The sequence below is a fragment of the Idiotropiscis lumnitzeri genome, chromosome 15, assembly GCF_059441095.1.
Source record: "Idiotropiscis lumnitzeri isolate Australia: NSW breed Sydney's pygmy pipehorse chromosome 15, RoL_Ilum_1.0, whole genome shotgun sequence".
NCBI classification, from domain to species: domain Eukaryota; kingdom Metazoa; phylum Chordata; class Actinopteri; order Syngnathiformes; family Syngnathidae; genus Idiotropiscis; species Idiotropiscis lumnitzeri.
This window is the reverse complement of record NC_142405.1, coordinates 5,915,947-5,940,996: the sequence shown is the minus strand read 5'-3', so window position 1 is coordinate 5,940,996 and position 25,050 is coordinate 5,915,947. Positions and strand designations below refer to the sequence as shown.

Below are 25,050 nucleotides of genomic sequence, written 5' to 3'. Positions count from 1 at the left end.
TAGGAAACGAGTTTTTATTTTGTATGGTGTAAATAGCAAAATAACTTCAGTAATGCTTCACATCTCATGTTAAATAGTAAGTGTTGAACAACAAAGTTGAAATGGAAAAAAAATGGGTTGTATGTCACATGTTAAAGAAAGTTATGAAATGACTTTATTTAGGGTTACCTTTGTTTGCATACCAAATAAATACACTAATACCAAAAAAAATCAATTCATACAACGACAGTCATTAAAAAAATGAGCATGGCAGGATACTCGCACTGCCTAACGTTTACATTTATAATTGTCTTTATTTGGCTAGTTGGGACGCGAGAAAAAAATGACTGATGATATATCGGAGATAGAACATGGAAAAAAATGCTAGAAACTATTCTAGCTAAATAGTAAAACCACACAATTGAACACACATGCAGACAAACGGTGGACTTACTATACATGATTTCATCATTGTTAAATGAGCTAGTCCTTTGTTATTGAATACATGCGCATATATAAATCATAGAAAACGCTCCGATACTATACAATACAAAGTCTTAATTTACATAAAACTGAGTAGGTACCATGTGCAAACAGTTTAGAAACAAGCTATGATGAACACACTCACCAAAATCAGACACGCGGGAAATTTGTATTTGATTTTTTTTTTTAATGCAGATAAGACCGCGATGACACTCTTTGGCATCAACATTTCCCAGCATGCCCCTCTGCTGGCTCAAAACATCGCTTTTGTCAAATAACAAACATCTTAAATCTCATGTTTGCAGGCCAAGAAGGAAAAAAATAATAATACAAATAACACACTCACAACACATGTTAAAATATGATGCTAATGACAGCTACTCGGAGTCAAGTCTACTAAAAAGACCTAATTTTAAATAGTGTCATAATTAGCAAAGATTAAATAAATATGCACTTTTCCCCAAAACTTACTAAGTACTTATTCTTGGATCATTACTGAAGCGTACAGTTACTGTGGTAATAAATTGTGTGATCATTAGCACAAAATCATTTTGTCTCTATTTGCATTAGAGCGCTCAAAACTATAAAGTACAGAAATAAATACAGGACATAATATAAGGCAAGGGGGGGGGGTGTGTGTGTGACAACCAAGTCAGCTGTGTATGGCTTGTCTATGTAACGCGTTGTGTATGTTCACAATGACTTACGTTGAAAAAAGGCACTACTGAAATACATTAAAAATGTCCATCCATTCTGGTTAATGTCGGGATAGGTCGGGAAATTAAAGGCACAAGATACACACAACAATATATAAATATGTACACCACATAGGATAGGGCAATGGCAAATGATGCACAACGTTATCTTATTAGCTCAAATTTATTTCTACAATATCAATAATTTTGCTTAGTACTGCTTTCTTATTTGAGGACAGTCTGATTTGAACTGTTCAATCATTTAGCCCCTGAGCACACAATCCATTTAATCAGCAAAATAGTGAGATAGTAATAGGAATTGTCGTTTCAGTGTCAAAATTTGATTTTAGGGAGGAAACTAATGATGGCTAAAAGTAAGTGAGACAATGTTTTTATTTTTTTTACTTTAAGGGTTATTGTTAGCATTTCAATTTCAGATTTATATTCAAATAGTGGAGGTCCAATGTTACTTGACATAAATGTCACAATTGCTTGGCATTACAGTAGAACGAACACTGATGAGAGAGTCTGACTTAGCTACAAATTTCGGGTAGCTACGTAGGAATTAAATTATATTGACTTCCAGTTTTTCAATGATTTTGAGGCATGTTTTTCCCGGAAAGCTTTGAAAAACTAAGTAATTAATTTTTGAGGCAGCATAGCAATAACAACAAAGAAGCAAGCAAAAAAAAAAAAAAAGCATCCAGCTTCTATGATCTCAATAAGAGGACAGAAAATTCACATAAACGGAAATTTCAAGTGTTACTGGAATAATAATAATTAGACAGTTGAGCTTTGCGCTAATCCCAAAATCCATTCAAGCACTCTAAAAGTTGTAGTTTCCAGTTTCCTGCTTCACATAGACAAGAAAGAGTTTCGGGCGATCATTTCAAGCGTACTTATTAGCTGAGAGAGACTGCAATGTAACTTAAAAAAAACATGTAATGACATTCAAAAAAGTTTCCTGGTCATCCCAGCTTCACAACGGACGTTAAAACACAAACCCACACGCCGTGTATATTGTACATGCAAGTTTCGCACACTCAACATGCAGCTCCGCTTCCGCAAGTCTCTCCAACGGCTTTGGTGTTTTCACGACGAACAACAAAAGCATTTAAGTAGTTTAAATCTTGTCAGCCGTTTGATAATCAAAGGCAAAATGTTGCAAAAAAATAAAAGCTTATAAAGCAAAACAGTTATACAGCGAAATCATTTTTGTTCCCTTTTAAATGTTTTGGGGAAGGAAAGGCTGGAGTCTAGAAGTTATTCTATTCTAAAGGCACTTAAAAGAAGACAGATTAAAGGTAGAGATGATCAAGTATGCGGTTCATCAATTTGCTTCCTTCCAGTGACCTGCCGCGAGCCGCAAAAAAAAGTCAGTCACTCAAGTTTCCAGCATCCCTTAAGCAGGATTTCCCTTTGGCCTCTTCTTTACTATGTTGCTTCAAATGCAAACTGTCAGGTGGAAGAGGTGACCGCAATTTTGAAAAAAAAAAAAAAAAAATGTTATATAAAATCAGGAAAAAGGTTGGCCTCCTGGCTGGCCGGCTTGTGAGAAACGCCTCAAAAACGCTTAAAGTCTGTTGGAATCCTGCTGGGATGCCGCCGTCGCACTGTGGGCCGGCTTTACCGTCACCGAGACGACGAGCCGGTTCCTATTGGCGAGCGGTGGCGGTCCCTCCAGGTTTGTGACGTGCACAGACGTCAGGCCGCTGTGCGACACGGAGCGCCTGGCGTGACAGGCCTGCGAAGAGGGACGCCATTGGTGCCCGTCGCCCCTTTCGTGACAAAGGCCCGTTTTGGTGGAGGATCCGGCACTGGCGCTGGGCACCATGCTGCCGCTCGCCGCCGCGCTCGGCACCATGCTGGCGATTTCGTCGGTGGGTGAGCGTCCGATGCTGCCGTCCACTTGCGCTCGGATCTCCGGGGACACGGACAGCTGGTACTGAGGCACGGGGCCGCTGTCGCCGCATTTGGGGTAAAGGAAGGTCTTCATCTGCCCTTTCCCCTTGACGTTGACGGTGCCGCGGTAGTCGAAGTCGTAGTCCATGGCGCTGAGCACGCAGTAGCTCTCCTCGCTGACCTGGACGCGGCACTCCACACCTGTGGTGTCCATGCGAGAGGCGATGTTAACCGTGTCTCCCCAGATGTCGTACAAGAGTTTGGTGGTGCCGATGACGCCGGCGGTGAGGGGGCCGTGGTTGAAGCCGATGCGGAGCTTAAAGCCGAAGCCCAGCATGTTCTTGTTGAAGTCGTCCACCACGCGCATCATTTCCTGGGCGAAGTCGAAGAGGGCGCGCAGGTGAGCGTGAGGATGGGCGGCGTCGGCGCACTGCTGAGCGTTAAGGCCCGCCGCCGCCATGTACGTGGCGCCGATGGTCTTGATCTTTTCGATATTGGCGAAGGCGGGCATCCGCAGCAGCTCGTCAAAGTCGCCGATCAGCTCATTGAGGACCCGGTAGCACTCCTTGCCGCCTTCGTAGCTCTCTTCGTAAAACTCGCTGAAGTTGACGATGCTGGCGAAGATGACGCCTACGTTGTCGTGGTTCTTGGAGTAGCTCTGCGTGACCTTCAGCTGCTCCGCCACGTGGATGGGGATGATGTTGCGCAGCAGCCAGTCAGCCTGGTCCCTCATGTTCTGGATCTTGATGCGGTGCTGGTCGGCCTCCACGTTGCCGTGGTAATGGAGACGATAACTCACCTCCAATTCCCGGTTGAGGAACCAGACGAGGAGGAGGAGCAGGAAAAAGGCCACGCAGGCCTCGGGGCCCAGCAGATCTTTGGCTTCGGCATCGCCGTCAGCCTGCCACTCGGATTTGACAGCTGAGCTGTTGCTGCTGTTGCCCTGGTTGTCTGACCTGCAGGAAAGATAACGCACTATTTACCATGAAACTTAAATTCTACAATTTGGTCCTTAAAGAGCAATTTCAATACGTGTCGCTAGTCAGTTGCAGGGCACAAGACAACCATTCACGCTCACATTCAACAAGTAATTGAGAGACTTTAATTATCATACTTTGATGTGGGGAAAAAAGCAAGAGTGGCCAGAGAAAATTTATGCAAGCATGCATGTACCACAAAGGAGGACGTGAGCCCAGATTCAAACCCAGAAAAGGCACACGTGCTACCCAATATGAATGTAAAAAAAAAATTTAAAAAAAGAAAACTTACCAGAAAAAAAGATTTGCAGCCACTCTAGAGGAAATAAAACATACATATAAATTACAGATAAAATATTTGTTGTTTATTGTTGTGCCTTTTTGTTATTGTTGATGACTGACAGTCATTTTTAATTAATATGATTGCACTTTCCATATCCTTTTGTATTATAATGAATTTACTTTTTCAGAAAAATGCTCAGTTTTCAATAAGTCGTATCATGTCAATCTCAGCTTATTATTTTTATAAACAAAAAATTACTTAATTCATTAGACATTCTTTAAATGAATTGGTTTGTGAATTTTATTGTGCATATCATCCCAATCGGCCTCCAGAAATCCGTATCAGTCGTATCCAATTTACGACATGCTAAATCAGTGCACGGTTGACTTTCAAATTTTGGCAAACTTTGCCTTACCTGCAGGGAGACGTGAATAGCATCGAAAGAAGCGCCAGTCCAACCAGAGTTGCTAAGCTCGAGCGCATCCAGTAGCTCAGCTGGCAAGAGTTACAGAACTGAATGATAGCAATTATGACAGCGCAGCAGATGAACATAGTGAACTGGAAGAGACAAAAAAGAGAGAAGGATGATTTGAATTTGACTCGTGATGACGACGCACCTGCCAAGTGCGAGAAAATAATAACGACAACACTGTTCTGCTCCACCTGAATGGAGTGAAGCATATCACAAGTGACGTGGGAGAAGACAGCCAGAGCAGGCAGCGACACCGTGACAGCACCAATGAGGTGACGCGGCATCCAACCCGACACGGCTTTCATCAGCGCTCGTGTGCACTTCAGAGCACCGTCCAGATAGAATGCCACACTGGGAAACGAAACAACGGCATTTGAATGTGGCAAACCATTTCGGTCTCTCAAGAAATCAATCAATCTACCAAGTAATTCCTCAGATTTTCTATTAAACAGCTGTTAATAGCTGCTTTGTAGCAATTATTTTGCCTACAATAATGAAAAGCATCTCAAAAAGCGAGATTTGTTTTGGTCAACCTGAAATGTCGTTCTAAAAGAATCTGCAAGCATTTAAACCCACATACTTCCTGTTCCTCATTCAGTAAATGCGTTTTCTCACCGTATAGCAAACAAGAGCGCCAGGGCCTCTAGCAAGGCAGCCACGGCGGTCACGATGAGAGCCGGTGTTGGTAGACTCAGCTGCGAGACGACAGGGCGAAGGAAGCAGGCCAGCGACAAGGCCAGAAACACCAACGAGCACAGCAGCATGTCCAGGAAAGAACTGAATGTCGGGCTGGCCAAGGTCTGCACCGATGCGTGTGCCTCCACCTGGAAGGTGAAGAACACACCCGATCCAATCAGAACATCAAGTCAGTGAGAATTGTTCCTGCAGATTCACACATTGGACTTGTGCAGTAAAAGTGCAATTCTGATGCACACCAGCAGAGAGCACTGCACTCTCACAATGAAATTGCTGCACTTGCCGATGTCCTGCGGGATATTTCCCTGCCGCAGTCTTGAGAGCACAAAAGGACACAATGCCACTGCCAAACACAATCTGAAGAAACACGCAGCATTTTGACACAATCGGGGCTTACAATATAGAGAATAAAAAAAAGGCATTGGGAGTCCTCAGTCCAAGGACAACAATGTAAAGCGCACACATATAAACATGATTCCATGAAGCATACTCCCAAAAAATAGACTATGGACAGCCAAAGTGTTGGGCAGCACAAGTGATTTCCAAGGTGCACATATTTAAAAGGGTGTGAATGCCTCAGCAGCGGAAGTTAAATTAAAAAAAAGAAATTCTCTATCTTAAACGCACCTGGACAGTGTTTGCACATTTTCGATTATCTTTGCGCATTGACTAATGGCTGGCTTTAAATGTGCTTTGTTGTTGTTGTTTTTTTTGGAGCCAATGGAAGAGGAATGTGGTACAGAAACAGTTTAGAGACGGCTGCTCTGTGGTATCCCATTCAATATTTATTGTTGCTATTCAAATTAGACTGGAAGGACTAAAAAAAAAAATCTTCAAGGTATGACGTGTATTTGGGTCCTTCCTTCTTAAATGTACGTAGTTCTAGCATTATAACAAACGTTTCAAACCCACAAAATTGGTATGCATAAAATATTTTAAAAACCCTGCACATATCGTCGTGTCTCTGTAGATGTCTGTGCCTTCAAGAGGCGGGCCCTTGTGTGCTGCTATGTGACTGGTGACAGCATGTGAGTGTTTGAGCGAGAGCTGTGGCTGACAGCAGCTTTTGTGTGCGGGTGAGTTTTTGTTAAGCTTTTCTCCCAGAGGTCAATAAACAGCCAAGAAGTGAATTGACGATTGTGGCTCTCCTTGCCCACGTACGACGGCAAAGCAGAACACAAATATGTTATCAAAACCGATATGTGCATAACAGGGCTGTGAATGTTATTTATTTATTTTTCCAATTGTCAGTTATTCACTGAAAAACTCCCCATTTGTTGTTATATGCTCAAGCCAAAGGAATAAAAGTATTACTTTGGCGCCATCTCATGGCATCTTGGTGTGATTGAACTATGTTGAAGTGAAATGGAACTCTTCATGTCGGCAAACCCACCATCGTGGCATCTGTTGGCAATTTTATAAATTTATGGGGTTTGCAGATTTTTACTATTCGCCACAGCAAGCGAATGCAGTATAGCAGGTGGAAACTGAACCAAAAATCCCCCAAAACAGCTCTGGTGAAATTACAAGCATTTGTTAAAATAATCTAATAGTCGTGTGTCCTGAGATGACCTTAGCAGCGTAACAAACGCACCTCCTCTTGGTAGCTTATCTGGTAGGCAGACTCCAGGCTCTTATCCAGGAAAGTGAGGCACAGTTTGTTAATGGGCGGCCTGTAGAAATAGTCCTTCATCAGGCTGTCAAAGAAAGACAAGTGCAAATTATCTCCATGAGGGAGCAAAGTGACCGCGATAACGTGCAGTTCTTAAATAGCCTCGGAGGATTCTTGGCCGTCCTCACCTGTCCCCTTTAATGACGTCCACAAAGTGGGCGTCGCTTCTCTCCCGGAAGTTCTTGGAGCGCAGCGGGATGAGCGCCGAGTGGTCCATTCCCAAAGCCCCGCCCGCCCACGTCTTCTTCTCCTTCTCCTGCAGCATCTCGCACAGTGACGTTTGGCTGTTGTTCAGAGGTTCTAGCCGGGGACTCAGCAGGCCGTTCAGAGCTTTTGGGCCGCAGCCCGCGGCAGCCCCCGCCGAACCCTTCAAACCCAAAATGTCCTGAGGAGACACATTAGAAGCACCGCTATGAGGTCTTCCTCACAATAAACAATTAAATTAGCAGGCTAACCTTTCCGTTACTGGTCTTGTGCTCTTTGTGGCAGCCGTGATTGACGTCACCTTCCTCCAGCTCCTTCTCATCGCCTGATGTGAGGACGACGCTGCAGGATGGACACGGAGGCTGCAGAGGAAAGCCAAGAGGGCTTTTATTTGCAATAACTTAAAGTTTAATTACAATAATTTGGGAAACAGGACCGAGCCAAGATATTAACTTCCCCAGTCCACGTTGAAATCTTCTCAGATAAAAAGGCTGCACAAAGGAGTAAAACAGACTTTTAGCGTTCCAGAGGCCTGCGGAAGATTTGAATGAATGATGTAGCTTCTGGTGGACCATGTGACTTGTGGCTTGTCATTTTTGGAAGAAGCCGCAACTTTTTTCCGGCTCAAGGTAGTTAATTTAAACGAGTACAATTTGCAATCATTGAAATGTGCAGGCGGGATAATTTGCTTGCTAAAACAAGTCTTTCACTTTTAATATTACGGCGCATTTGGACATTTTATTTCCTCGTCACGCAAGCGGCACCGATTTTCTTTTCTGCGATCGGAAAAGGGCGACGATTTGAATGTTTTTGGGAACCATTCATTTATTCAAGTGGACGACTATCAGATGCACGGCAGCTGTGAGAGTGGCGGCCACTATTTGTGGAAATATTCTATTTGGATGAGATATGCAGAGAAAGACGGACAACTAATGTATTGCAATGAAAATGTCAGCATCCACGACATTGGAGGTTTAGATGCAGATAGTGCTTGAACATCCCCGTGTGTGAGCTTTGAGCTCAGGTCCTAAAGAGGACGAAAAATAAATAAATAAAAAACGCCATAAAGGGATGGTGGAGGTCATTACGGCTTGAGAAGGACTTTCCTTTTCCCAGCATGCCTCAACTCATTAAAGCCATTAAGGGGGCCCCCCTACTGACTCCACAAGCACGTCGTCCTCCGCCCTGCTCTGATAACACCCCCCCCTTTTTTTTTTCTTTCCTTCCCAGTGATGCGTACCTCTGAATGCTGGTGTGTCAGAGAATTGAAACGAAGCACTGCGGGAGTGCGCACAAGCGCAGGGGTGAATATTAAGAGCAAGTGTTCCCAGCTCCCTTTTTTTGGAGATTTCGCTCTCGGGATACAAATAAGAAAGATTTTGGAGATGTTGCGGACGAGCGAGATGCGCTCAGGCTCGTTATGGCATCGATGGCTTGCAAAATATAAATAATGTCCGTTCCCCAAGATCCTCCCAATCTTTGCATTAGGTGGACACTGTCCTCGGCAATCATGTTTCCAATTTTCACGATGAAGTCATTTACCGACTCAAATGAAGACTGCTGCTGAGGTAATCATGCTAAATTGCTCTTGGCTTGCAGCTTACAAAATCATTTGGTGGCACAGAACGAACATGCTAATGGAAATGGCAAAAGGCTACAGTTTCCATTTCTTGCTCAGTCCCCTGAAGGCAAGAGAATTGTGTATGCAAACATTATTAAAGCCTCTGCAACACCCACATAAGCAAAAACAACTCGATGCATATCGAAGAAGACCGTAAGAGTACATGCAGCTTCAGTATTGCGCTTCAGACAAAGAAAACATTTTTTTTATTATTTTTTTAAACCTCACTCACCAGGGGAAGGCTGGAGGCTGACGGTGCTCCATCAGGGGGGTGCGCTCCCTGCGAACAGCAATTCAAGTCGGCGTGCTCAGAGGACAACAAGGCCGACTGGGAGCAGCTACAAGGAGGGGGCTTCTCCAGTTTCCTTCCAGAAATCAGGTAGGTCCTCAGGCCTAGAATGTTCCACATGAAGAGATGTAGTGATTTGACAGTGCACTTCATATAATACAAAAAAAAAGATAAAAAAAAAAAAAGAAGCATCCCTGTTTTATGCCTTCTTATATCATCACACAGGATATTGATGCAGCTGTTGGCCCAATGCCATTTTGTATGTGAGGCACATAAGCATGCAACAAAGTCTAGAAATATACAGACTGACTCCAACTGTAAGCCCACCCACCATCAGTTTATCACCATTTGTTGGATATGACTCACAACAACTACTGATGCTGTCATGGATGGAAAAGCAAGTGTGATCGATGTCATTATTGAAAGCATTTATTTTAGTACCGCAACTGACCTGTGAGAGGCAGCATTGAGCCAAATGGCAAATTTTCAGAGGCAATTTTTGTCGTGTGCCCATTTCGCAAGTAGGTTCATCACATGCATGAAGGCTGATTCGAGGGCCGGACTACAATCCACCTCCGGCCTTTGTTAATCGAACCCCAAAAATGGACATCCGGCCGGGCTGGACTGGAATGACCGTGAGATTTTCAGGCGTGGAGGGCCAAATATTTGAACACCTGTGTCGTCCCGGCCGATCGGCATACCATCATTTCCGTCACTCGTATGAGGCATGCCCATATGCATTTGTGTCAAACACCCGGCCCAAACGTTCCTCGAATCACCTTCCAACTTTGTGAGAATCGTTTGGGCAAGCTCGTTTTCAACCCACTTACACATTCAGAATGAATTCAAACGAAGTCGTGAGTAACGCTCTTTAAGTCGCAATTTCAAAAGCATCTGACGTCACCTCACAGAAGCTCATTTTCACAGGTACACTCCAAAGTCTTACAGGAAGTGTTCCCAGAAGGAAAGAACAGGAAGCTGTTTTATAGTCGCTGCAAAATGTCATTTTTGTACTCCAATTAGCAGAGCTTCGCAATCAAAAGTTATAGCTGACATAGTGTGCGTTTTTTTTTTTTTCTCATCTCTCAATAATGACCTCGTTTTAGGGGACCTTTGGTTACAGAAAGACTCACAGTCTCGACATACTTTATAGCCAGAGGAAACACAAACTGGCTATCTTACAAAGTCACGCCTACGTACGCAGGCCTGCGCAACTCCTCAGATGAGCAAGGAAGCAAGAGGAAGATACACAAGCAACAATGAGACGCCCACAGAAGCGCTTCTTCCTCCAACCACCTACACATCTCATTAACCCCGCAGCGAGAGGGGGCGTGCTGTGGAAGCGCGGCGTTGCTGAAGACGGGTCGATATCCAAGAGGATGCCGATTCAAGGGGTGAAGAAGGTAAAGGGCGGCACCCGAAAGAATTTTTCCTGCACTTGTTTTTAGTTCTCGGGTAAGACGGTGAACAATCTTTTTTTTTTTAATTATACCCGATTCACAACTCTGAGATGTTTTTTCCACTCGATGGACCACACTGGGTGGATTCGAGTCTGGGAAAGAAGTTGTGTTTGTTTTAAAAATATATAATCCTACGTAAACTATGTGAGTCACATTTTGACACCAACAGTCACAATAGAAGCAAATTATATAAAGTGTGAAACCTTGCAATGTAATAAAACTGCATAAAATGGGCTGAGAGGAGAAAAAGCAATCGTAATCTTCAGTAATAACTTTGATTCTTTCCAATTATTTAATAGCAACAACATATTATGGGATGGAAGGGTGAAAAAAAATGAATCAGTGAACAGATTTTTATTCAACTCCAATCGGTTGCGTTACCTTGAATGACTCGACTTGCCATTTTTGTGTACTCAAATGTTCATGTCCTCAGATTTGACAGAAAAACAATTTGAGAGCGACTTTTTTGGAAGTCAGACATCCTCCATTTGAAAAGTGTTTCAAATTTTCAAACGCTCCTGCTTTTTCTTTCGCTCAAGTACTCTGACTAACTGACTAACACTGAGCTCTCCGAGTTTGCATTTTTTTCTTCACAAAGAAGCGACCAAAAAGCGTCCATTTTTCTTGACCGGCTTTGTTCCATTGACCTCATCGTACCGACAGCCGTCTTTCTGCAAATGACTGTTAGTTATTCTCAAGAGCTTCTATGCCACAGGTTACGCAAGTTCATCTGCATGCGTCCCGTCTACCAGAGGACAATCTCTCGTATTTACAACCCACGGGGCGGCAGCTGCAATTGCAATGCTGTCAGGCGGTAAATTGTGGCTCTGATAAACTGCTCTGAATAGCAGTGGTAAGATGTTGTGCATTTCCTGCGGGTATAATGTCATGTGAATACAAAGAGTGCCTCATGACAGTGCGCGGGGGGGGGAAAGGTCAACTTCATGCTGTTTGCTGGTATCGATCAATTCTGCGGATTTCCAGCCGAGCCTGTGTTGCAGGTACATTTTTGCAAATTTCCCCCCGTGACAACTGTGAGCTAATTGAAGAGCGGCGACCTTTGGGTTTTTATTGGACACAGAGTGCTGTTCTGGCAATAACGTGGGAACAATAGATAACCTTTTCCCTCGAACCTCCTCGTTCTCTGACAATGAGGCTCAGCGTGGCAAACAAGCATGTTGGCTACAACATCGTGATTTCCAAGGGCACGGTAAGCCTCATCGGACCGAGAAGGTAAAAAAAATTAAATAAAATGCTCTGCCATTTTTCTATGCCTGGAAGATTCATCACGGGGAACAGTTTGAAGGGGAAATTAAAAGTGAAGAAATTAAAGTTTACTCCAGGGACACATAAATCAATGTCACATCATAAATTTGATTCTATTTTAGAATTAGAATTAGAATTAGAAATCCCTTTATTGTCATTGTACTCAAGAGTGCAACGAGATTAGAGAGCTCCCCTCTCCAGTGCAATACAACAGTAATACAGACAAATATATAAATGAGATAAATAAGAGAGTGCAATGGTCATGTGACACAAGGCTCAGTCTCAAGCTAGTTCCTGAGAAATGGAAATCAAACCCATTGCCACACTGATGGCGCAGCATCATGAGCAGTTTGGTTTCAACATCTTTCTCAAAAACAACTTGACAAGACGAGAAGACAACCAACTCTAAAATACTAACTGCAAATATAATCATGAATCCAAGTTTGTTGTACAGGTGAGGGCATTTTCCCCCCTATATGTTTGAAGATTACCAAAAAAAAACCTCCTGCTTCTTTATCACACAACAACACCTTTTTTTTTCCTTTCATTTTATCTGAACAGCCGAAGCAGTGTATCCTGAGGAGATTCGTTCTAAAAGCAGAGGAGGACCAGAGGTCGGGGAAGCAGAGCTGACACAACTGCTTGAATCAGCACAAAAAACAAACAAACATGTCGTGCCCTAAATCATCTGATGCTGGTGGGCTTGTGCAACGGGGCCAGGTATGCTCACAGAACAGGTGGCATGGAGAAAAAGGAGCATCTGGCCAAGCACGGACGGGCATGGCATATATTGGACATCCTTTCCTTGCAAGGTGAGGAGCAGCAAGAATTATGACACGACGGCGCCGTGGCGCACAGCGGAAGAGAGATGAGATTGAAAGTATGTTTCGACACAACTGAGCAGTCACAGAGTGAGACGCGAGTGACAAAGTCAAATGACGCGGGGAAACGGTGGTAGCATTGCAAGAGGGAAAACGTCACACTGTCAGAAGGCATAAAAGATACATCAGCATTTTTCTGAAGAAATCACCATGGGGAGGAGGGCGGATGGGGGCTGTCATTTCTGATAGTGTACGAGTACAAGTCGTGTGGCGAGTCAAGTCTGAGCATTGACCTTCATCTTTAGAGCTCCTGCCAGGTCCAGCTTCATTTGTTCCGTGGAAGCACAATCACTCCCAAACTGTTGTTTTTTTTTTAATATATTGTTGTTGCATTAGAGCTGCTATTCAGTTTGGTGTCATCTAACGTCACCCTGTCAATAAAGCTCTTCTGATTGTGATGACAACACCAGTAGCAGTTGTCATGAACAGACGGACCTGGAACAATGGAGACACTTAACATCGTCCCCAAATCTTTAACCTCTCCCTGTCAGCCTTTTGCTCCGCTGACTTTATTCTCTCTCGGCTTCGTCACATCGGCTGCAGCTCACTGCTGTGTCTCTGCTTGTCAAATGCAACTGTGCTCCCTCTTCTTTGGTGTCTGACCCGATATCCAGTCACGGCGGGATCTTAAAGCGCTCTTCACTCTCAAGTATTGCCATGGCTGACATCATCCCGAAAACTCATTCCACTTGCTTGCTCAATCTCATTTGCCTTCGCCACTTGTGTGAAACTCCTCGCCTGCCGTGCACACGCTCCTGAATGTTAATGCAGCACCAACAATTTCCTCTCGCTCGTAATAGTCACCATCTGTGCAAACGGCCCAAGTCTGTAAGCAGCACTTGCTATTTGTTATTGAAATGGAAAGGTTACCAGCATTTGCTGGTGAGGCGTGTAACGACATACATTTTTCCAGTGGAGCCCAAAGAAATCCATAACTGCCAAATTATAAATGGAAAAGTGCAGTCTGTGGGGAATTCATTTTCAAATGACGAAGGCAGTTCCCACAAGGTAACAATTCAATTGTGAAATTAATGTCCCCGCAGGATTCTCAGCTATGCCGCAACGTGAACCCGCCTTCGTCGATCACGAACTGACATCAATTTTGCAGTAGCAACGTCATAATTACAGTAAATATGTACATACGTGATTAAAGTGCAAGTGCCGAAGTAACTGCTGGTGCTTTCTCGTGTATACGTGATATGATATTCCCCCAAAAAAAGGCATATTTACAAAAAAATATTTGCACGAAAAACACTTTTATGCCAAAAAAATAAATAAATGAAAAATAAAACATTGTTTTGTTCTGGCTCAGAAGAGGACTGTCGCATGCATCTTCATAAGACATTGAGATGCAACTCATGCACAAGTGTGACAGCAGCGTTTTTTTTTTTTTTCCCCCACTTATTAGCTGACTGATGAAGGCGAATGATCTGTCAATAGTCAACACACAAGCAAAAAGTCACCCCGGCCGCAAGTTCCTCCTGTATCTTCCCCTCGAGTGTCACATACCGTGCGTATTCAACACATTGACTGATGGTGGCTAATGACGACGTTCGGGATCTTCTGCTAAATATAACGCACAGCAATACAGCAGGCGACACGTCTGCACTTTTCGGCATTGGCATCCTATTAAAAGAAGAACAGATTGATTGAAATAGATGCACCCGGGTTTGGCTTTCTGTTTGTATTCAGCTGTGCGTTCTTGGGTCTTTTTCATGCCTTTGAATTTCTTGTCGATTTGCAAAATTGCCGTTTGAGCCATGTGTCATCCGGACGCATTTCCTGTTAAAGCTGATATATTTTTTTTTTAGGCATGTGATAAACTTTGCCTAACAGCTAGGCTGCTTTCATTGGCACAAACGCTCCTTTGTACCTGCCTTGCACACACACCTACCCTCCCGGTCCCCCCGCCCCACCACCACCACAGCAGTAAACACACTAAGCCTTTATTAATAAACGCCCACGGGGCAGTTAGGGGGAAAATTGGTGTCTGCTACCTTATTTGTTCGGTAGGGAAAAAAAATGAACCACAAGACTCGCACAATTATGAAGGTGACCTCTAATTTCGTGAGCTCTTTGTTTGGCTAAAAAGTTCATTCCAGTCATAATTGACGGTCATATCGTTTAATCGTAAAAACCCAAATTACATTATCCACTTTGGTTGTACATGACACGGGCTCTATCAATGATGCTCTTGAAGGAAAAGAATGTTTAGTTTGATGCCGTCAGAAAGGTCTTCATGTTTATTTCCGTGTGTAAGACGCATCAAATGCAGCCAAGTAAGTCACGACGTGCGTGAAAGTGACAAAAGGTTAGGCAATGACCTCTGCCGGGAATAAATCAGGTCCTTGGCGCGCACATGCGGCCAGTATGTCAGTAACGGTCTTAAGACATGACAGCTCGGGGCTACGAGCTGATTGGATGGACGAGCAGCTGACAGCTAGAAGGGGACACAAGGGGGGCCGTTCCATGCTGTTAACCTGTCACAAATATTTTGTTTATTTCCAAGTGAGGCCACGGCAGTCACCAAGAAACATCATAATAAACGGCGGCAAACACGGCAAGCAGTTTCCCGGTGTCCGAGTCTTGTCGAATTAAGAGACTGTTTTCTAAATGTGCCGGTTGATATGAGGAAAGCTCCGCAACGACCCCGGTGTGATGAACAGCAGATATATTATCAAGGTTTCAAGGTTTGAATTTTAGTTTCATGATTATCTCAACCAGGTATGTGAGCTTTCACAACATCAGAATAAAAAAAAAAAAACGGATACGGTGGGACACAATAACACAGAACGAGCGCCAAGTGGGTGAAAGGCTTCAAAAACCGCCAAACAAACAAACAAAAATGTTTTTCAACAAAATAATTTACGGCAAAAAAAAACACACACTTTGCAAACTCCATCAGTCGATCCGTGCCTGGCGAGTGCACAAGTGGGCGTCATGGTGGACCAACTCCCTCCACCCCCTTTCATCTGCCCTCATTCATAATTCACCGAGCCATTTATCACACACGCACGCACGCACGCTCTTCCTGCCGTGCACATTAATGAGTCACAGTAGCTGCAAACATTGGCAGGGTGGGGCTGCATTGCCGGCGTGGGGGTTGGCATCTGAGTGCAAAATGTAAGTGAATGCACGCAGGTGAGTGAGTGGGCGCTGGGCTTCTATGGATGCGTGCGCGTGTCAGCTCAAGAGCGAGCGCTATCCATCAGCATCAGTAAAAGCTACCGCGTGTGTATGTGTACGCTGACATTTTCTGCGCCCTTGATCACAAAAGGAGAAAAGCTTCGGCTGCGTCAATGAGTCATGACAGCGATTTATCTGGCGAGCATCTTGAAGGCCGTGAGGTGAGCTCGGCGACATGTACAGCTCAACTAACGCCGTCTGAGAAGCTGGCAGCCGCAAGTGTCAAATGCACCGGCGAGATAGCGACATCGGGTAAAGGAAGACGCACATTTGGTGACAATTCTTTGACCATATTCCACAAGCGCTGCAGGGATACTTTTGAGGCATTCTGTGGTCTTGAATGATCCGTCAAAATGCCCGACAACCGCTTTCGTAAAGACAAAGTACTCAACTGTATTGTGTTACAACTTTCTATTAAATGTCTTACCACTTACTAGATATCTGCAGTTGAATAAATAAACACCTCCAACCCCTATTTGCTCTCCAATTGATTTACAGCTCTGTATTAAATATCAAAATTCAAACTGGACAGAAAGAAAACCGGCAGTATCTGGTCACGCACAAATGCACCTCGTGCCTTTCAATGAATAAAGTCATCCTGCCTCTTTTCCCCGCGTAAGAGCTGTGTCCTTTCAGCTCCTTTAATTGTCCGTTGCCACAGCGATTAGCCTGGGCGGGCCCGGGACGCGATGCTGGATTAAAGAGTGTGTGTGTGTGTGTGTGCACGTGCGTGTGTGTGTGGCGAACGTATGAGGCAGGTGGCACGACGACCCTGAACATGATGAACCCGCATCAGAGTGGCCTGATCCATCTCCCGTCAAAGTCTGCACTGTACATCTGCTTCTTCTCTCTCCATATAACAGCAATCAATCACACTTGCCTCTCCTCGATTTGGATTTTCATTCATCTCTGTCCACGGAGGATTTAGCGATGGCAGGAATACATACGAGCGCTTATGCAAACGTGACAGGAGACTTTGTGCATGCGATCAAGAGCAAGAGCGGTCACCATTTTCTTGACGCAATCACACATCCAGATGGAACGAGCGCTCAGCTACAGAGAGTCCGAAACGTAGGCGGAAGAACACAATATTTATTTCATGACCATGGTAATTCACAAGCTAATGAGCACTACATCAAAACCGGTACTTAAGTGTCATGTACAAATGAGTCAACATAGTCGTAAAAAAATACAGTTTTTTTTTTTTTTACGCACAGAATTTATTTATTGTTCATAATTCCATAGACGTGCGTAGTTTAGAAATTGCTACGGATTCAAATAGTTGCCAAAAATAATTCATCTTAATCTTAATCTTCTTCCTTTCGATCAAAACAACTGCCTTAAAACATGAGTTCAAAGTGATCTCTTTAAAACTATAGTGGTAGTCAGAGGCCCTCTAAAACTCCATTTTTAGAACGCTACATATCTGAAGACGTAAAACGTAAATAGAGTGACTCGATCTTCGTATCGTTCATGTGCTGCATTTGTTCGGAAGGTTTGTCGCCTCTTATCAGACGGACAGCGGTGGTGGTGTGGGGTGGGGGGGCGGGGTTGATGAGGGGGGGGGGTCACCTTCTATGTCACATTCGATAAAGACAGGCCACGTCAACATCGAGCCGATACTCCCGCTGGGCGAGGTCTGCATCGATACAAGACTGCTCAGCGGGGAGCTCACCAAGCAATTCAAACGTGATTCTAATTGTCCGCTCTTGATCTTGACAAATCCCAACATCCTCTGATTGCAAATCTTTTCCGATACAAACAACCGGCCCCTCTCTTGCGCGGCCCGCCAGAAAAAGAACAGGTAGTCCAATCTGCTGAGTAACAGTGCGACACTGCAGCAGGACTAAATGACTGCAGCTCTATAAATCCACCTCATCGTCACACTGTGTAGCGCTTTGCCATAATGGCTCCATGCGTGTTTATGGAGCGTGACCAGGCATCCTAAAGAAGCGCATACTGTACTTTGGCCGAAGGACCCCAACAAACAACGGCCGCGCAAACGCATAGCATGCAATATTAAACGCTTGATCGGCCCCAGTAATGTTTCATGGGGCGGAGCGTGGCGGCTGCAGGTTACGAAATATTTGCGATGAGCAACAATATGCACGACAGTCGGATACGGCACATTCCCGTGTGAAGAATCAGACCATTTCCAAATACACCAATCATCACTTCAGAGCATTACTCAACTATCGAAGCGCAGTCGTCCAAAAGGCTGTGTCACCAAAAGGAATCTTAATAGTAGACTGACGACAGTGGGATCCAGAAATAGCTCATTTTGCTATAATGGAAAAGCATCGGGAACAGAGCCATGTAGAGGAAAACAAAGGTTTAATTGTCACACTCCCAGTTTCCCCAGACTGGGGTTGGGATAAATTGTTTTTATTCTCAATCGGACATTGTAGAAGCCATAGAAAAGTTTATGTTCAGGGTTCGTCCACACTGCATTTTGGTGAGTATCGCCAAGCAGGCCTCATAAATCTGTGCCAAGTAACCAATTATAGAGAGAGCGATCCAACAATATGCATGAAGGACTGACAGAACATGCTAATGGAGAACAATTAACAGGTTAGGGGAACGAATCATGGTATGTGTCCCAAAAAGGAAAAAAATAAATAAATTAGAGTGAAAAGACACGATTATTTCCTCTTACGTAGGCAAAGACAAAATTCAAGGTTATTGGTCCGGCAACTGACGACCTTGTAATAATCTCTGAAAAGCTCTCTGATCATAAATAAACATCAGCTCAGCATCCTGATCGGCAATCAATGTGATTTGATGTCATTAAAAGAGTTGCCAGGCGTGTCGCAGGCGGAGTGTTTGGGGGTCACCGGAACGCGACAACTGCTATAGCGTTAATCCCCGTTCTTATGAAGATGACGGGATCTTGTCTAATTAGTGACCTCACGGAGAGGAGGAGGGGAAATACCGTACTCGACACAACTTCGTCAGCAGTGAAGCCGGCAAAGGTCACGCTTTTAATTTCAAAGGGAATGTGAGAAGATCACGCTCTACCGTGAGGCGAGTCGTGCACACAACACCAGTCACAAAAGAGTTGGGCAAATGATATCAAAAAGATGACAAGAGCTGCCGAACGGAATGAAAATCATTATCAGATTACGTCATTTGGTTGAGGAAGTTTTGTTTTGTGAAAGTGAGAAACAAAACTGGCCTCTTACCTGAAGCATTGTACGTACTGTGCTCTGCTCAGCACGACTCAATTTATGATTAACACATTTCTAAAAGGTAAAACTAGGCATACAAGGTACTAGTTCTACAACCAGCAGTTTTTTTTTTTCTTAGTTTTTCACAAGGTTTGTCACACCGCACTACAAACCAAACTAGCATTTTCAAACCATACAATGACGTGAAATGTGCATCTTGGAAGATGCAAAAAAAGAAAAATTTCTGACAATGCAGAAGAGTTCTGAAATAAATCATTACAAACCTCCAACACATTATAGCTTGTCCAGAAACAAAGATCAGATGCTCTTAATCGCTTTGACAGATTTCACCAATCCCACCCAAACAATTGAACGTCATCTGAAAACAAAACCTGCTTGGACGTCAAAGCTCTTTTTGGTCATCATCAAACAGGGTAACAAGTTCATCCTGACAGTTTTTTTTCCCTTGACATGTGACATCAGTCTACATTAAGAACAAAGGAAGGACACAGATGTACACAACCGTGTCGACTTACTTCCCCAAGAAACTGAGTCATATTTAGTCCCTTTTCCACCGCGGACAAGACCTGGCCCAAACGGTGACACACAGGATACCGCACATTGGCTCTGTTACAGAACAGCTGTATTAGAAAATCACCACCACATTTGGTTCCAAAACTGCTAAACAATACATCATCAACAAAATGAGTTTTTTTATATAATAACTTGTGCTAAAGACACATATGAATGAAAATTTTCAGTTTGAATTATTTCCCACAATAATTAATGAGCTCAATGTTTCACAACAAAACTGGCTGAGACTGAGAGGAAGACGTGTTGTCAAACTGCGGCGAGTGACCACACTTCATGTCTCTGACCGTCCAACCACAGGCCCCAAGTCAACCTTCAACTGCCAACACGAGTGAAACTCAACCGACCACAAACGGTTGCATCTCGTTTTCTGCGATGGCGCGCCTCAAAAAGCCTTCAGTATTGTTCATGACAAAACGTCACACGAAAGGTATTGAATCAAAAGACTTAAAGTGACTTGTTGAGGTGGATCAATCAGTACGAGACAATGAAGTCAATGAAAACCAAGCATTAGCTTGCAAAGGCTGAATTTGGTTATAAATCTCTTTTACTTCTACGATTGGCGGGCCACCAAATCAGGATGTACGTGTCTCTCGCCCAAAAGTCAGCGGGATCAGTTCCAGCACACCCGTCACCCTAATGAGGATAAGTCGTGCAGAAAATGGATGCATTTCTTTTCCTGGATTCGTCTGAAGGTGCAGGCGCGCCAAATGAGGCTGCTGAGTGTAGGTCATTGTAATTTATGTCTCGGTGGGGAAAAGTGGGATCATTCACATGGGAATCTAATCCCGGCTGTAGCGCGACCTGAGGGATTTACGCCGACTGATGGAGACAGTGGATGGATTTTTAGTTTTTTTACGACACGTGAGAAAAACTCCCTCCAGACAGCCAGCTCGCTCACTGGCTCAGCAAATCTTTAGGGAGAGGATAAATCTTAAGATGGAAACAGAATATATGGTGGCGGAGAAAATGGGGATGTTGGTCGATTACACCATCCAATGCATTTATCCTCGGTCTAGAAGGGGGACGAAAAAAATGGTAGCAAGCGCAAAAAATTGTTGTTGCTCATTAATCTAAGAGATGATGGGAGATGGAGGACCATAAATCACTCGAGCAACCTGGCAAACAAAAGGCACTTTCACTCTGCGGCGTCATTGCAAACCGATGTCTACAATGACGGAGGCTAATTGGTGTTAATTTCATCATCAATGGGAATCCATGTCGAAATCCAAGGAAACAAATTGGGCAGAATCACCACATTAAAATTTAGAAGGGCAGCTATAACGTCCTCCTGGGTAATAACGGCTTGTACTGGAAAGCTTACAAAAAAAATCATTATTTAGAAAGAATGGGCCATCAAATATTCTCGTAATTTGGGGACAGTTAAGTTAAGATCGCGAGATGGAAGCAAAGCTTTAGTCACATGAATTCAGAACGGACACGTTGAGGGCGGTGATGACTGTCGTGAAACAAATCACCATGGACAGGACAAGGAAAAGGAAAATTCAGGACAATCAACAACAAGCTAAAACTTCAACCAACCTTTTAGCTGGTCTGCCACCACACTCTGTCCGATTCTTTCGTTGACCTGCCCGTCTTCGTGTCGGTAGCGGTCGTCCAGAAAGTTGGCGGTCGCTTGCGAAAGGTGGACCTTCCCGGCCACGCCCAGTTGCTCCATCAGGTTGGCCAAGTTGACGTCGTTGGACCAGACGTCAAACTTGAAGCGTTTCATCCCGAGGATGCCGCACAGGATGGTGCCGGTGTGGACGCCCACCCTCATGTTGACCATCTCCCTCTTCTCCTGGCAGAACTGTTCAATAGCCTGGATCATGCCCAGGCCCATTTCCACGCAGCAGTACGCATGGTCGGGCCGGGGTTCAGGACATCCAGCCACACAGTAGTAGCAGTCTCCAAGAGTGCTGATCTTCTCACAACCGGTCAGCTCGCACAGTCGATCAAAACGTCCAAACAAGTCATTGAGAAGCCCGACCAGTGCATGAGCAGATTTGTTGGCCGACATTTTTGTAAAGCCCACAATATCGGCAAAGAGGATGCTGACAGGCTCCATCCTTTTCATGTTGAAGGGTCTGAAGATGATCTGACCTCGAGGGATGGAGGTTTTCTTGCGTTTATTGTTCTTTGGGCTGGAGATGACAGCAACTGCTCCGCTTGTGGAGTATCGCTTCACAGAACTGTCGCCTAGGTCCTCGTCACCCTGCTTCATCAGTTCATCTGCCACGATTCTGGGCATGACAGAGTGGATCATTCTCTCCTTTAAGGCTTTCTCCACCTCCAGGTCCTTGCCGTGCATGATAGCTTGTCCCACCTTCAGGAAGGTGCTGCGTGACCGCACTTCAGACATGATGAACAGGTGAATACCAATGGCGTGTGCGCACAGGTGCAGCAGGGCTTTGGCTGGTCCCAACCAACGAAGGGTATCCAGGTCTTTCTCGGGGGTTAACATCAAATTACCAGACGTCTGGGTGAGATGGAACCAGCCCAAAATCTCAAAACAAACTGAGTATAGAAACCCGAGTAGGACAGAAGCAAAGAGGCGTACATGAAGAACGCTGTACAGCAACAGGAGAACTTCAATACAGAGCGAGAAGGTGCCAACAGGAGAGACACAGGCGGACCGGGCGCTACTCTCGACAATCTTTACGTAGGACAGGTTGTGTGCAGGCCCACTGAAATTATCGACAGCGAAAATATCAGTGACAGTCTCTGGATCTCTGAAGCTTGACGTCTGGATCTGAGGAGCCAGGGTCAGCATGAAGGTGACCACAATGAGCAACAGGGATGCTTGATTGTAGCAGCGAGAGTAGAACTTGGTAAAAGTTAGCAGGAAGAGGAGGAAGCAGAAAAGGAGAAAGGCTCCCGTGGGGATTAGAAAGACGATCCTGTTGCAGCGAGATGGGTTGGTAGCAAAGTAAAATCCCCAGAGGATAGTGGCAACAGACAAGTAAAAGAGCACATAGCGGAAACGTCGTTGCGTCTGAGGGAAACACCGTTCTCTGCATGCTTCCTCCAGGATAGCCGAGTCAAACTTCGGGTCCCAGAAGTGACCGGCAGACCTCTCGAAAAGCTGGGGGACCCTCCTTTGCGACCGGAAACTCTTGACCAATGTCCTCTTGACTGCCGACTCTCCGGAGCTACAGCTGGAGGAGATACTGTACTTGCAGTGTTTGGATCCCGCCATAAAGCCTCCCCCGATGGAGCCGAGCGGCCCGCCTCCGTGCTTGTGTTTGACACTGCTACCAATCCTCACTGAGACGCCCTCGCCACTCGAGTCACAGCTCACCTCTGTGTTGTGAGGCAGCAGTTGTTGACGTTGGGGGGATGCCATGTTGCTCTAACCAAATCCAAGGCTTCAAGAAAAATCCAAAGAGGAGGAAGGCAAACTATGGAGCCACAGTATTAGAACCCGTACAGCGATGATTGTTAGAGCTCTTCAAGGTGAAAAGGCAGATTGGAAAAAAAAAAAGGGAAGCCCAGTTAGCAGTGAGGACCTCGTGGAAACTTCAAGTGATGTAAGCAAGATTTTAACGACTTTATTGGTCCAACTGATATCAGTATGTACAGTCCATTAGTTTTGACGCATTGCACAGATCATCCTCTGCAGGAAAACACGATTCCTTTCATTGTTAAAGCATTTAAATAATAATTTCAGCTGTAATTTCCAATCTTTATGGAGCCAAGGCACGTATTTTAAGTCTGAAAATTTCACAGCACACCACCATACAAAAATGTCGCAAAAGTGGATAGGCATTTCCATTCCATACTTTCAGGAATCTAATAGAAGATAATTTGTTCTTTTGATTTGATTGCAGCTCCAGATCCAGTCAGATGGCGTCCGTCACAAAATGTCACAAAAAACATTTCAACTGGCCAGACATAACTTTGAGACTAATCAAATGGACTGAAGATGGTTGTATTCCGAGTTCTCTTTTCATGTGTCAACAGGAGATAAAAAATCCACTTATTTTCTTTTCGTTTCATGCAATTCAAGAACATCAAACAGTTCACTGTCCTGTCGTCCTGTTTGAAAAAAAAAAATAGTCATCCAATACATGACCTAATCATTATCAGTCCATCATCCCTGAAGTGAAGTTCTTGTTTGGTTTCCCAGCGAAAAGGCAGACGACGAAAAAAAGCCCTCCAGGGCAGAGTCGAGGGCTAATTAAAAGGTCCCCACAGCCTCTCCCGACCACATCACAGTCCCACGGGTCAAAACGGCACGACGCCGCCTTCATCCAGCCACTTTAATTCAATTGCTAAAGGTGATATTCATACCTGCGGTTCCACGCGGATTAGAAGGCGGCTGGCTTCAAATCAGATGTCTGCTTGTTCCGTCGTGAGACGGGACTGCTTTCTCGCGGCTCGCGGCACACATCCAACCCGTCCCGACAGCATCGACACCAACACCTGGGAGAGACATGGTGCGGGATTCCTCCCAGGCAAAAGCATCGTCAGTGTGCCGTTGAGCGCGCGCGCGCGTGCATGTGCGGCTTGACTTTGCGTTTGTGTGTGAGCGGGAGAAAAGAGGACGCCAACGTACAGTATACGAGAGCACGCACTTCACTTCCGACTTTTCTCTTCAAAATAAATTGCTTAAATACCTGAGGAAAACACTCGCACTTCGCTTCCGATTTTTCACTTCAAAATAAATTGCCGTATAATAATACGAGACAAGTCACGCTAAGTGAGTGAACAACGTATCAAAAAGCGACAGTCGGTGGATTTGTATTCAAATGAACCAGCGTTTCTTTTTGCGTTTCAAGTTACAAATGACAAGCCATTGTCTTTTTCTTCTTTGCTAGTCATTTGACAGCAATGGCGAACATTTTTTAAAATGTGCGTTACTGCCTACTACAGGACATAACTGGGACTGCATGGGCTTTGAAATACTGTTGACTGTTTGTGTTAATCACAGGGCCAATGTGTTGTATTAGTTAAGGGATTCTCAACATTTATTGAGCCATGGCACATGTTTTGAGAACAAATCTCTCAGGAAATGTCACCAAAGAAAAATGTCACAAAAGTGAATGATGTGGCATGAAGAGATATATGAGCAAAGATACATGATGAGCCTATCTGTCTATTAAAAATTAAATGTTTTCCCACCGTGACTTCAGGCTGTAGCGCAGATAGCTTTTATTTTGAAGCGATTCCAACTGCTAGCGCGTCCTCACTTGACCCGTGCACGTGTGCGCGTGAGTGTGTGCG

General features: G+C 44.5%; 1 protein-coding gene across 3 annotated transcripts; it reads right to left on the bottom strand.

The window, feature by feature from the left end:
• Positions 1-628: 628 nt before the first annotated feature.
• Positions 629-24,580, bottom strand: adcy9b (adenylate cyclase 9b). 3 transcript variants are annotated; one of them, XM_088317340.1, is made up of 11 exons: positions 24,444-24,580; positions 21,367-24,249; positions 9,217-9,377; positions 7,615-7,725; positions 7,288-7,544; positions 7,082-7,184; positions 5,407-5,615; positions 4,983-5,142; positions 4,735-4,877; positions 4,329-4,352; positions 629-4,015 (listed from the first exon to the last, which is right to left on the bottom strand). In XM_088317340.1, exons 2-11 carry the CDS (start codon positions 23,168-23,170, stop codon positions 2,731-2,733), a joined length of 4,257 nt encoding a protein of 1,418 aa, XP_088173466.1. In that variant the 5' UTR covers positions 23,171-24,249; positions 24,444-24,580; the 3' UTR covers positions 629-2,730. The 3 variants fall into 3 exon arrangements, with proteins under 3 accessions (XP_088173466.1, XP_088173467.1, XP_088173464.1); XM_088317341.1 differs by lacking the exon at positions 24,444-24,580 and having other exon boundaries at positions 21,367-23,273; positions 24,118-24,344; XM_088317338.1 differs by lacking the exon at positions 24,444-24,580 and having other exon boundaries at positions 21,367-24,344.
• Between the last annotated feature and the right edge of the window lie 470 nt (positions 24,581-25,050).

Excerpts from the sequence above, each read along its gene's own strand:
- adcy9b (XM_088317340.1), bottom strand. The coding sequence starts at position 23,170 with ATGGCATCCCCCCAACGTCAACAACTGCTGCCTCACAACACAGAGGTG. Across the intron at positions 4,878-4,982 it reads ATATGCTTCACTCCATTCAG|TTCACTATGTTCATCTGCTG; the intron begins GTGGAGCAGAAC and ends TGTCTCTTCCAG. Across the intron at positions 4,353-4,734 it reads CTATTCACGTCTCCCTGCAG|AGTGGCTGCAAATCTTTTTT; the intron begins GTAAGGCAAAGT and ends TATTTCCTCTAG.